We start from the raw sequence: 12,920 nt of genomic DNA on the forward strand, positions 1-12,920 counted from the left end.
AGTGCACTGGTTATCTTACAGCATCAAATTCACTTTCATTCTGCACTGGCAGCGTCCTTGGTTAATAATATGCAGCTGGCTGCAATAACATGTACAATAGTTCTCCAGTGCTCCTGATAGACCGACTTAATATCCTAAGATGTTATTTTAAGAAGCTGTGTGGGAGGTTTAGGTAATTTTTTGGAAATTGCAATTTATTTATTTATTTTATTTAGCCAGATGTCCAGAAAAGGGGGCGGGGGGGAGAGGAAGGGATGTAACTTTAATTCTATATAATATAATATCTTATTAGGAGCTCTTTTTGTCTAATGACCAATGAAGAAATTAATGTAGTGTACAGTTTTAAAATGTACCAGCCAAGGAGTTACTTATTCAGGAGCTTGTAAATGTTGGTTCACTCATGTGAGTGCTGATGCTTGCTTTCTTCAAGTTCCTAACCCGAGAACCTATCCAATGTCTTAGTCGCTGGTCCTCTTTTTCCATTTGGTCTTGATTCGTGCTAGCTGAGGTGACCTTTATTTATTTATTTATTTTAGCACACCTCTTTCCCTGTGCTGTTTCCAGGGATAATATTGAGCTGTGTGAGCTGAGCTGCGTGTTCTTTTGCTTTCAGCCTCAGAGCTGCTATGCTAGAAGCCCGTCTGTCTGCTGCAGCTGTTGCTGGATCTGATAGCCCACTTGATTGCACTGCACTTTCCACGGCAGGAGTGGGCTGTCTCAGTAGGGCAGCAGCAGTGGAAGCACTAGTCAGGGGAGCCATAGTGGAAAAGAGCCTGCAAGTAAAGTAAACATTTTGGTCAAAACCAAGGCAGCTTATGTGAGTGTGTCTGTTGCTGTTCTGTCAGAATAAGGTGACCAGCGTTGTCATATCTGTTCCTTTTTTCCCCTTTCCCTGTTCGCTTCCACTGAGTTCATGTCAGAGCTAAGCAGCGAAGTGTTATCACTAATGTAGAAAAGACAAAGACGTTGAAAAAAAAATCTCAACACTGGCAGTCAAAAGATTTTTAAAAAGCGAGTCTAATTCTCTCAGATTTGCTGGTGACAGCAGCTCACACTAGAGCACACTGTCAGGAGCAGTTGATACTGTGATTTACACTTAATAGGGAGAGGAATTCCAAAATGAAACGCTTTGGGGGATTGTTTTCTCCTTAGCTATCATTTAAAATAGAAACGCTGCACACATTAAACTCTTCCATTATACTATTCCTCTCTTTTCCCCCAGTGGATTTCTGCCTTTCCCCTTCCCCCTTCCACAATCATCTTCCTCTTTTAAAGGTTCTACTGTCCTGATGCCCAAAGTGTCTTAACCGTTCCTCAGCACTGATGCCCATACCAGCAGGAAGTGGCATTCCTGTTGATTTCCTCACAGTGGAATGCCAATTATTATCCAGCAACCTAGCATCCAGGCTCAATGACACAATCTTTTAAATGCCTTCCCTCTAGTTTTTCTTACTTCTCTCACCAGAGCAGTCACTCTGAAGAGTGCAAGTGACCCCCTTGACTGGCACATCAAGATGTACAGACTCTCCATTAACCAAGGATGTGATTATTGACATCATCACGGCTAGGAACTGAACTGTGTTCCTTGAAGGCATCAGGGTCTACATACTAAGCCCTAGCATGCTAAGCTCCCATATTGGCTGCTGCGATTTTTTTTTCTTTCTGAGTCTTTGATGCAGATATTAAGTATTAAGATTGGCAAGAATGGAACGCATTCCCTTTAAAAGGTCAATTACTGCTCAGTTGAACACAAGCTTTTAGGTTCTTCAGAACCTCTAATTCTACTGGTAAAATCTAGCAATACTATATATATCAAAACAATGATAGGTTTGATTAGTGGGAGGCAATCCCTGTTGTGGTGAACTTGTTAAATTTAACCGTTTTAAATCACCTAATACATAGTGAAATACTACATTTCAAGGTAGATGTGAATTTGCTCTGTCATGCCTATTTTAATCTTATAGCCCATTATCCAGGCCGAGTTAGTAAGCTTTTACAATTCACTTTTCAATTTGTTGTCAGAAAGAAAAAACAACCCGTAGAAGGACTGCACTAATGCTACAAGAGAAGTGATAAACTGTGAAATCATCGCTCTAAGCAGGGGGCGTGACAGCACTGTAACATCACTTGTTCCATTAGGTAAATTGAGTCACTGACTACAATTTGATGCATAAACTGTTTAATTGTATTGGTTTAGACTAAGAAACTAATTTGACTTAGATTTTTTTAAATTTTCTTCCCGACGATTAAAGTGGCTGCTCAGTTGGATGAATCTATTATTTCTTTGTTCTCTTAAACAGAGATCGTTACGGTTACATTCAGTTTTATTTTCACTGCTCTCTCCAACTTAATAAATCCTTCCATTGTTTCTCTGTCTGTGTGATTAACTACAGACTTTTTAGTTCATCATTTGGTTTTCATTTAAATAAAGTAAGCTATAATATACGTGAATCGTTTCTTTTATTTCAGTGTCTTACACGACTGGTAGATTTAGGTATAAAACACACTGAGAAATAGAGCCGAGCAAATACTCCAAAACAATTTTTACGACGAGTCCTACTAATTATTTAATGCTTCACCTGTATTGTGTCCCCTTGCTACAAATACTCTAGCGAGTGATGCGCTGGGACAGGAATGTTTGTGGAAACCGTGAATGTCTGTCTACCAGATATAAGAGAATATTCCCAGAGAGCAGATTTTAAATTAGTAGACGTGAATATTCCTGGTGACAATCTGATTCTAAGAGTTACCCTCATCTAGTCAGGGAACCGAAGCGTAACATGTGACCTGTGCGTCCAATCAACACTAACCAACACAGCTCGACTTTCGAACATCAAATAATCCACAATGAACTGCTTGCGAGAGATCTACCAACCCAGAGTCGTTATAATTCTGTGAATGGTTTTAAATAACTAATACGTTCAAGAAAACGATAGGCTGCTCGAGGGCAATTTGTGAACAGCAAAAGAGGTAAAATTAATCAAATTACACGCTACAAATTATTCACCCGGCTCTACCGGGGAAGCATCATCGGCGCCAAGTCACTTGTGGGATACCAGCTTCAGGGTGAGAAGTTGCCTTTCCTTCTTGACTCACTGCCACCAACTCTCACACCAGAGCAACTCTTCGAAAACTTTCTTGTTACTCTTTCAAGACAGTTCTATTAACATTAAGCTCCACCTGAGACTCGGAGCACTGCACATTAATGAGTCAGGTTGTAGCATGCAGACGTCAAGTGCTTGGAAGTCTGCCACTTCCCCTCACTTGTCCTTTTTTTCCCCTTTCCCTTCCCCTCCCTCCCCCACCACCCCGAATAATCTGTAGTGTAAATTCAGCTAAGAGGTGCCTAACTAATCCAGGCAAGAGAAGTGCGTTAATTGAACACAAGCTGGATTGCAGTAGGCGGTCGTGGCTCCGGAAAGCCATGTTCCATGGCACGCACTCCCCCCCCCCCCCGCCCCAAACCTCCACCCCCCTGTACTGTGTATACACCGCTTTGGCAAATGGAAACCGTTGAACGTGTTACCTGCCAAATGCAGGGCTGATGAAGGCTGGATGCCGGAATACAGCTGCGCCCAGGAAAGTGCTGAGGCCTAGCGGAGTCCCACTTGGTGGCAAAGTTGCAGAACCAGGCGGAGGAGGTAGACTAGGGAAGGCGGCGGCAGCAGCTGCTGCAGCAGCAGTCCAGGCGGAGTCTAGAGCTGGGTGATGAGGAGGGAAAGGACTAGCATCAAGGTATGGACTGAGTGGGTGAGTTGCTGACAGGGGACCAGGGAAAGGCAAACCTGGGGTGTGTGTCTGAGCCCCAGCCTTTTCCCTCTTCCGCCATTTAGCCCTACGGTTCTGGAACCATACCTGAAAGCCAAAAGAAAATTGGTTTTAATAGTTTACATATTTCTGGCCTCCTCTCCAAATGTTTTGCCCAGCAGACATGGTAAATTTTCCGGATAGGTCTCAAGCATTTCTACCCCAAACCCTCAGCAGGCAGGAGGTCAGAACTGGATAGGATTTTAGACTACAAATGGCAGTTGTTCCAGGTAACATTTGGAGGGGTTGGGGGGGGGGGGGAGAGAGAGATGCTTTGTTGTTATTACATGGAGTAATAAATGGCCTGGGTTGGTCAAATAACTCGCACATTAAGACAGGATTAAACAACCCCTGAAGTGGGCGTGCATGGTTACCTTTCATGAAAGCGTTTTTATCATCTTCTCCTGGTTTATATATTTACCCTGCTGGTAAAGTGATTGCCTCTTTGGGGGAAAGTATGAGGCTAGGGTGGCGCTGACCCGTTAAGCCTTTTATCCTTAGTCTGGTTGCTTATGCTATATACTATATAAATAATATCTCGTCTCCGGATTTACGTTTCACAGGTATAAATAAGCACACAGGTGTGTACTGAATACTCTGAATGTACGTAACATTTAACACACAGTATAATATTCGGAAGTTTCTTTTTCAGCTAACATATATCCATTTTCCAGAGGAATCCTACTGGTTTGAGTGGAGAGTAAAACGTTTTAATTTAAATACTTGACAGCATGGTGGTGGTTTTGGCAGCATACAATAATGCTTTCTTTTATGGACATTTTAACTGAAACATTATTGCTGTAGTCAAATGTTCTAAAAATTAATTCCCACTAGAACTAAATTATTTTTATGATGTGATCCATACACACACCCACACTAAGATCTGCATGGTATCTTTCACTGAAGTTAATATTTACAAATGGTATCATTTTAGGCTCATTCAGCTTTTTAAAGATTAAAAGCAATACAAAATCGGGACTGCAAGTAAAATGTAATATTTAAAAAAAAATCAGGAAGCTATTGAAGGAATAATATGCATGTCCCAGCTGTACTCTTAGGATTTAGTTTACATGACTTTGTTAGCCAGCCACGGAATTGCAACCTCACCCTAAACATTCGTTAATCAAAATCTGTTTGTTCTTTGAAACAGGAGAAATTAATAAAACACCACATTTTAACGGAAAATGTTTGCTTAATAGCAAAGTATAAATATCACACATCAAAGGAGAGCCTTTGAAAGAGACATAATCTGTTAATTTTGTGGAGCCGTGGGGGTTGAATTTTCACCTTTAAATGTAGCTCACGTTTGGCAGATCATTATGAACCCCTATCTCTACTGCAGCTAAACGAATAAAAGCAACTATGCTATGTGGAGACGTACGTATGAAGAGACATAATGTTCTTAAAGGAAGCCAAAATCTTCTACAACCGGATCGTCTCTCCCAACTAAAACTCAATTAGCAAGCTGTCCCCACTGCAATTCCCCATTATTGAATTAATAAGTCTGAGTACACCCAAAAGGTAAACGAAGGGACTCTCATAATTCATATTCCCTTAATTACATCTCCTCCAGTGAATAGGAGAAGAGAGAAAGGGGGTGTCTTTCTTTTTAAAAGTTATTTAACTTTCCCACGACTTGTTCCCCTGAGCTGAAAATACTGATTTGCTGTCACATCTCTGTTTGACAATGGAGAAATGTGTCAACAGAAAGGAGGGGACAAATCTCATCATTAGCCCCTCTAATGCAAGAAGCTGTTGTGTATTAAATGAGCCATATGGAATTTATTATGCTTTATCAGCGCCTGATTTTAACTGTAAAGTGATTTGCTCAGCTTCAGACCCAGAGACATCTGTTTTCTGTTGGCAATCAGGGCATCCCAATGTTTATCGTCTCTTTGGTTATGAGACTTGGGTTAGGAAATGCACTCTGGTATGGGGCTGCAAACACCTTTAATAGCATTGCACTCACTCACTATTAGATCAATGCGGGCTTATTGCTATCAAAAATGGGAAATCAAATAGCATTAGCCAGCCCCTTGTGCAGGCGGAGAGGAAATCAAACAACATTTCGCCTTCAAATGGCCCTGTTTGTTCTAGCACTAAGTGGGCTTTTATGAAGCCCGATTGGAGATTTAATCACGGCCAAATACCTGCTTGGAGCAGAGCGGGTTTGTCTAACAACCAAAACCCCGCGTGGCCGGGCGATTTTAATCCAACTGGGTTTCGCCGGCTGATTTCCTGGGGTCGGTTGGGCGTTTGGTGGGAGGAGGGGCGATTCGTTTCCTCCGGTCTCTCCCCTGCCCACCACACTGTCCCCAGGGGCCAGCCCCCCACGGCCTCCTCACCCCAGCGTGTCTCTGGAGAACACCCCGCAGGAGAGGCAAAGGCACCAGGGACGGTTTCCAACCCACCCGCGCAGGGCTGAGCCCTGTCCCAGCGGGTGCTGCTGGGCTTGGCTGGCCAGGGCCCCGCGGGCATCCACCGGCTCCCTGCGGGGTGGGGAGACCGCGCACCCGCCCCAGCTCTCGCCCGGACTCACCTGCACTCGGGCTTCGGTCAGATCCAGCCGCATGGCCAGCTCCTCCCTGAGAGGGAAACAAGCACACAGACACACCGCGCCGTGAGACTCCCCTCGGGGGCGCAGGGCAGCTGGGGCAGCTCTGCCCCGTCCCCAGAGCCCGGCCGGGGAGGGGGGTCTCGAGTCAATGGCCGAGCTCCGGGGGACACGAATGGGAGCAGGATCGAGCCCCCTGCCGTGTGCCTGGTCTGAGCGCAAACACAGCGCACCCACCACCGGCAGGCCACGGCCCCCAGAGCCCTGCCAGGGGAGTATCCGGGGGCAGCCCTAGCCTAACCCCCGGAGCCACGGTCTGCCCCGCAAAACTCCGCCGGGGCTGAAGTCAGCGCAGTTTGGCTCCCAGTGCTCACACCCCGCCTGCTTGCCAGACCCGCGGCCTGTGGAGCAATCGTAGGGGAAGGGCTTCTTGCACGTTTCCCCTCCGCAAGCGAGCAGGAGATGCTAGAGGGCAAAGGGGGCGAAGTCGCCCCCGGGTCAGACCATCCGCAAAGACCTTCGCCCGTCACAGTGTGTGCCTTAAAAACTCATTAGTTTCAAACCCAGGAAACGCTTGGTGTTTCCAATGCCCACCGCAAACTCTACACAGCGCGCGCCGGGGAGGGGGGGGGGGTCAATTTAGCTGAAACCCTACCCCTTCATTGCAGTTATTATTGCAATAATGAAGGCAAATCGGAAACCATTAAGATGTTATAAAACTGCTCGTAATCTGTTTACCTAAAATATGAGAGCGCAGAGCATAATTGGCTCTCCCCCCGCTAAAAAGAAAGAGCTGGGCTGGCCAAGGGACCCCGGGCTGCAAAGAGGCTGTTTTCTTTCAGCCCCCCTCAGCCTCACCTGCAACTTTCAAAGCCTCGAGCCCGAGGGAAGCCAAACACGAGCCGCCTTCCCTTTCGCCACACAACAAGCGCTTGACATTTTAACTCAAGTCTCCGAGCCGGCTGACAGCTTTCTGTTTAAATGTCCAGCCAGAGAAAAGGCTCAGGAATCGCAGAAGCGACGACAACAAAAAAAGGCCTGTTGGATTTTTCCCGTTTCCCTCCAGGAGCTTGTAGCTAAACTACCCGTTCTGGAGCGCAGCTCTGCAGTATTCAGGCAGCGCAAAACGGCGGGGAAGGCCTTGGGCTGTTAAAGGTGTTAGCAATTGTGTCTTCTGGGGAAAGAGTTTCCTTGCTGTCTGGAGGCTGCAGAAATGTTAGATGCAGCAGAGCATAAGTGCACTCCGGGTCCCACAGTTAAATCCCCATTTCAGCGTTTCCACGCCGCATTGTTTTTTTGTTTTTGCTTTTTGTTCAAAAAGAGGGTTGACTTTCCTTCTTTTAGTGACAACGGCGAGCTATGAAATTGGGGGTCTGACCGTGGTTTTAACATTCTCTAGAGGTTACTCTCTCCTTATTTTTTTCTCTCCCCTTTTGACAGGGTCTCCTCGAGATCTGGCTTCAAAATTCAGGGGAAGAAAAAAAAAAAGCAGGCGGTGTAAATCAAACGAGTTTCTGGGCTAAGGAGACTGGACGGGTGTGTGTGAAAAGGAGGAGAATGGGAAAGAGCCCGTCAGAACTGTAAACAAACACAAGATACACCTAATTCCCATTCGAAAATTTCTCTCTGTGTTTCTGGGCAAGGACAGTAAATGAGCTGTAGATGAAGTGTATACAACACCAACAGACCCTACTATCAGGTTTCAGTATTCGCAAAAAGAAAAGGAGGACTTAGTCTCTAAGGTGCCACAAGTACTCCTTTTCTTTAGACCCTACTATGTGTAGGAGAATATCACCCCCACCCCTCTCTGACTCCGATCTAAGTTTGTATCTCTCTGCACATATCCATACGCAGAGGTTAAACATGTTACACGCAGTATTTTAGCGGAGCTATTATCTAGCTAAATATTCTAAGAACCCAAAGCTGGAATACTTTGATCTTTTTTTACAGGACTTCTCTGGACAGGGCAGGGTTCCAGCTTGCACTGGGAAAAGCGTAATTGATACTCAGCTAGCTTGCTGGTAGATCTGAAGAAGGATCAAGGCATGGGATAAAAATAGGACACTATTTGGTTTAGCGAGGAGCTGGACAGATTCTACCTGCCCTTGGCCAACTGGCTCTGCAGTGAAGACAAACTAATGGCAGAAGTTTCTCTCCTTTCCTGTGGCCGCCCCCCTCCGTCTCCCGCTAACAGAGCAGCTATTTCTACAGTAGAGACTGCGTCTACAGCTGACTAAAGTGGGGGGAGAACTCTCTTCCCAGCTGATCCGAGGGGGATTCAGGAAAGGCCCGGGTGAGACGGAGAGGAAACTCCTGGGGATTGTGGCCAGCGGAGAAACTCAGGGACGTGTGTGAGAGAGACACGCTAAGGCGCCTTCTCCACTCAGCCAGCCAGCCCGGGGAACTGCCTCCGGGCACAGCTGAGCTGCGGGGTGGGAAGGGCCCTGTGCCCAGCCGGGCAGGCTGCGATCCGCGACGCCCCCTCAGCCGGTACCTGGTGAAGACGTCTGGGTAGTGGGTTTTCTGGAAGGCCCTCTCCAGCTCCTCCAGCTGGTAGCTGGTGAAGGTGGTGCGGTAGCGCCGCTGCTTCCTCTTGAGCAGCCCCTCCTCGGAGTCGCTGCCCGCCGACAGGCACACGCTGTCCTCGCCGTCCTTGCCCTCGGCGTCCTCCGGGTGCAGCAGCAGCTCCTCCTTGGGGGACAGCTCCCCACCCTCGGGCCCCGCGGCGGGGGCAGCGCCGCGCCTGGGCTCCTTCAGGAGCCCCCCGCCGGCCTCCCCCAGCAGCTCCTCCTCGTCCTCCTCCTCCAGCTCCTCGTCCTCGTCCTCCTCCTCCTCCAGCAGCTCCTCGTCCTCCTCCTCCTCCTCCTCCTCCTCGGGGCCCCCCGCGGCCGCCGGGCCCGGCCTCTCCTCGGGGCGCCCCAGCTCGTCCAGGGCGGGCGGCGGGGGCGCGAAGGGCGCGTTCTCCCGGTACGACTTGCTGCGGCTGATGCTGACCTGGGGCGCCTGGCTGATCTTCAGCGTGTCCCAGGACGGGGCGGCGGCCCCCTCCGCCCGCTCCCCCCGCGGCCCGGCCGCCCCCGGCAGCAGCCGGCCCCCTCCGGGCCCGTACAGGCGGCGCAGCTTGGGCGGCAGGTGCAGCTCGGCGGGCTCGAACGGGGGGCTCCCCTTGGGGGATCCTGCCGGGAGACAGACACACACAGCCCGCCGGGGCACAGACAGAGAGAGAGAGAGAGAGACCGGGTCAGGGCAGCCGCGGCAGCAAGGCAGGGCAAGGCACCAGCCGGGTGGGTGGGTGGGTGAGTGGGGGGCTCACGGGGACCCCAGCCCCGTCCCCAGCCGGCGGGAGACCCCCACCATGGTCAGCTTCAAACCACGCTGGCCCCTTCGGCTCCCCACCCTTCCAGACTCCGGCTGGAAAGTTGCCAGCGGTCCATCCCAGTGTAGCCGCCTGCTTCTCTCCTGCAGCGGGCAGCCGGTCCTAGCTGGTGGCATAAAGCGACCATCGCTCATCCCTGCCCGATAACAGGCGCCGGCCGTAGCGCGGGCTCAACAAACCTTTCCCCGCCCCGGTTATTCCCCCCGCTCTGCAGAACACATTTCCCTTTTAACCCAAAGACTTCGTGCTACCATCAGAGTCTGAAATAGCCCTGGGGAATCGGGGGGCGGGGGGGGGGGGACACACCCAAAGGCCGAGATGCTCTAGCTCGTCTCGCTTCCTTTGCCCTAACGGTGTTCACTGGATATTTTCCGCTTCAAATAAGCCTATTATTCTAAATCGCAAGTTTATCTGGCAAGGAGAAAGAAAACCCGCTGCTGTGAATGATCTCCCCAGAGGTTAAACCGCCCTTGAGCGGGACGAAACAGCCCGAAACGAAAAGAGATGGGAAATGTGATTTGGTGGAGAATTATTAATTCCCCTTCTCGCTCAAAAGCAAGCATGAACTTCATACAGGAGATCAGAGAAATGTTTTACACAACAAATACGCAGGATTTCCATCCCCACCCCTCCAGCTTTTCTTTAACGATACTGAGTCTCAATTAATAAAACTACAGAAAAATATTGAATCCGGCTTAGCTAGGGTACGAATCTAATAGTGTTCACTTCTGACATAAAGGGTAAATCCCCAGCAAGAACGATGAACTTGTCAGGCTAAGAACAGCGCAAAAGGAAGCCGTAGTTTCCCAGCAGTTCCAGCCCAGTATCATGCAATGCGAAGAGTTTAGTCTGGACTAAACTTTAGTAAAATCAAATTAATAATAAATAACAATAATCTGAACTGAAGATGCGATCGCGGAAACCAAATCCGCCCAAGTCAATGGCAATGCTCCCCCACTGCGGAACACCCTCAGCGCCCCAGAATTACAGGGTCTCCGCCGCTCAGAGAGCCCCTGTCCACACGCTGGAAGGGGGTGGGGTGAGCTAATCCCAACAGCAACTGCTATTCCTGACCTCTCGCTTACATAAGCCGATCGCTACAAATATATTACTTTTATGACCAAACTAAATGCTCACGGTGTGAGCCAGAGCGATCGAAAACGAGCGAGCGAGATTGGGAGCGATCCAGCAGGGGTTAGAGCTCTGAATGGCTTTGCGGTTAACAGGCCTATAGAGCGTCTTCTTTGGGTCTCCCCCCTCCCCTCCCCTCCCCTTCCCTTCCCTTCCCTCCCAGCTGCACTTTTACTTTTCTTTTCCCCCAGCTGATTTTGCTTGCAACCCGCCGTTTGTTGCTTACCTTGCACGGCCTTGTCCTGTTCTGTCCGGTTAGACAGAGAAGGCAGGCTCTGAGCAGCTCCTAGCAATCTCATTTTACAGGGGCTCCTCCTGCCCAGGATGCTGTCTATGCAGTAGGAGGAGAGTAAAGTTGGAGATTTACTTTTACATTCAGGCCTCTCAGAGCAGCTCTCTTCTTGGTATTGATTGCTCATGGCTTTGGCTTTCCCTTCGGTAAGGAGCTGCCTCGCTCGGCCGGCGGGCTGGCTGGCTGGCTGACTGCGTGTGTGTGGGGCTGGGTTGTTGGCTTTTTGTTTTTTTGGTTGTTGTTGTTTTTGCTTGGGCTGGAGTGTTTTTTAATCCCCCCACCAGCGGCTCCACTCGCCCCTCTTCCTGCTCAGGACACTAGTAACAAGTGTAGTGAGCTGCAATTGCTTTGCTCTTGAGTCCCTCTCCTCCACGTGCTGGGAGCCGCCCTCTGATTGGCTCTCGCCAGGGGCAGGGCCGCTTCAGGCTTCCAGCTCGGAGCAAAGCCCGGTTTGGATCACTCGGGGATCAGCACCAGCGCGGAAAAGTTCCTCGGCGCGTCCCTCGGAGCAGCGTTCACTTCCACCCCTCCTCACTCAGCAAACTAGTCCAAACCCCTAGCTCCCTGTCCTCCTATTCCTCCATCTCTCTGCAGCTACTTCCACTACTGACCCCCCCACCACACACCTCTCACGTCCGGGAAAGGGAGTGTCTGTCAAATATATTGTTTCCCACAATTCTAAATTACTGGGTAGGGGTAGGGAAAGAGGGGTACGGGTTATTAAACAACCAGGATGCGAGGTTCAGTTATTGCTTTCAAAACAGTTCAGAACATCTCCAGTTGGCATTTTCTTCTTTACTGGGGTATGGAATGGTTTCAAATGTCAGTGCACGTTTTGAGTAGTCGTTTGGAAATAAAATAATGCTTTCAAGGTACTTTCGCGGGGCTAATAAGGATGAGCTCGCACTTGTTGCAGATCTGTTACCTATCCATTGCTAGTTACGCTTGAACAGCGGTTTAACAGCAGAAAAGGAGGTATGTAGATGGCAACACGGCTTGGGTGATGGGAAAAGACACATAAAAAACCAGTGTCAGGAGACACAAGACTTTCATCTCGACAGCCGATTTCTCTTTAATGGCTAGATTTAAAATTGTTTATAAAAGTTATATTCTGAGCGGGGGGGGGGGGGGTTCGATGCCCTGGAGGACGAATCCTTCATATGCCAAGGTTGACCTGAGGTAAACCAGCAATTTAATTGGAAGGAAATGGGAGAATAAGAATCGAGCTCTAGATCAACATATTTGCGACTGACTTTCCATCTGGATCTTCAGCTTGGAAACAGAAGGTCTGAAATGTCCCTTATCTCCCTTTACACTGGAAACCCAGCAATGCCCCACGACATTGAGATCATTGTGGAAGGGCGGCCGTTTTAAATCTACCAAACGGGTCTGACAATAGAGCTGATACCTACAGTGGTGATTCTAAAACACCGGTGAGATAAAGCTGTATCCAGCAAACTCACCGTTTCCTTGCTGATGTCTGCAGTGCAGTCTAGGGCCAAGCAAAAATCAAAGAGGAGAAGCCAAGGGCCGGGGAAGAGGGGGTGCAGAAGAAAGAAATCCATGTCTGGTTTTCTGCCTGCCCGCTCTCCCTCATTGGATGTGTCAAAAGAAAAGCGTTTTACAAAGGAACTTACTTGAATCGCTTACAGTCCGTATTTAAAATTACAAGGATTCATAATTGGGATTTTTACTGTAATAAACATCTGGATAACGCTTTCAAATGCTAATGGGTGATCGACATTCCGGGGCTGCCTTGG

The 12,920-nt window shown here is 48.8% G+C and overlaps 1 protein-coding gene across 1 annotated transcript; it reads right to left on the minus strand.

Annotated features, from left to right (window-relative positions):
- Positions 1 to 532: 532 nt before the first annotated feature.
- Positions 533 to 11,287, minus strand: ARX (aristaless related homeobox). Its single transcript, XM_077807203.1, has 5 exons — positions 11,095 to 11,287; positions 8,856 to 9,537; positions 6,347 to 6,392; positions 3,527 to 3,855; positions 533 to 773 (listed from the first exon to the last, which is right to left on the minus strand). The coding sequence occupies exons 1-5, from the start codon at positions 11,285 to 11,287 to the stop codon at positions 533 to 535; spliced, it is 1,491 nt and encodes a 496-aa protein (XP_077663329.1).
- Positions 11,288 to 12,920: the final 1,633 nt, after the last annotated feature.

Source organism: Eretmochelys imbricata, chromosome 1 (assembly GCF_965152235.1).
Source record: "Eretmochelys imbricata isolate rEreImb1 chromosome 1, rEreImb1.hap1, whole genome shotgun sequence".
In the NCBI taxonomy this organism is placed as follows: Eukaryota; Metazoa; Chordata; order Testudines; family Cheloniidae; genus Eretmochelys; species Eretmochelys imbricata.

Coding starts and splice junctions, on each gene's coding strand:
- ARX (XM_077807203.1), bottom strand. CDS start 11,287: ATGAGCAATCAATACCAAGAAGAGAGCTGCTCTGAGAGGCCTGAATGT. Junction 6,393..8,855: donor TACCCAGACGTCTTCACCAG/GTACCGGCTGAG, acceptor TTTCCCTCTCAG/GGAGGAGCTGGCCATGCGGC. Junction 774..3,526: donor ATCAGCCCTGCATTTGGCAG/GTAACACGTTCA, acceptor CTTTACTTGCAG/GCTCTTTTCCACTATGGCTC.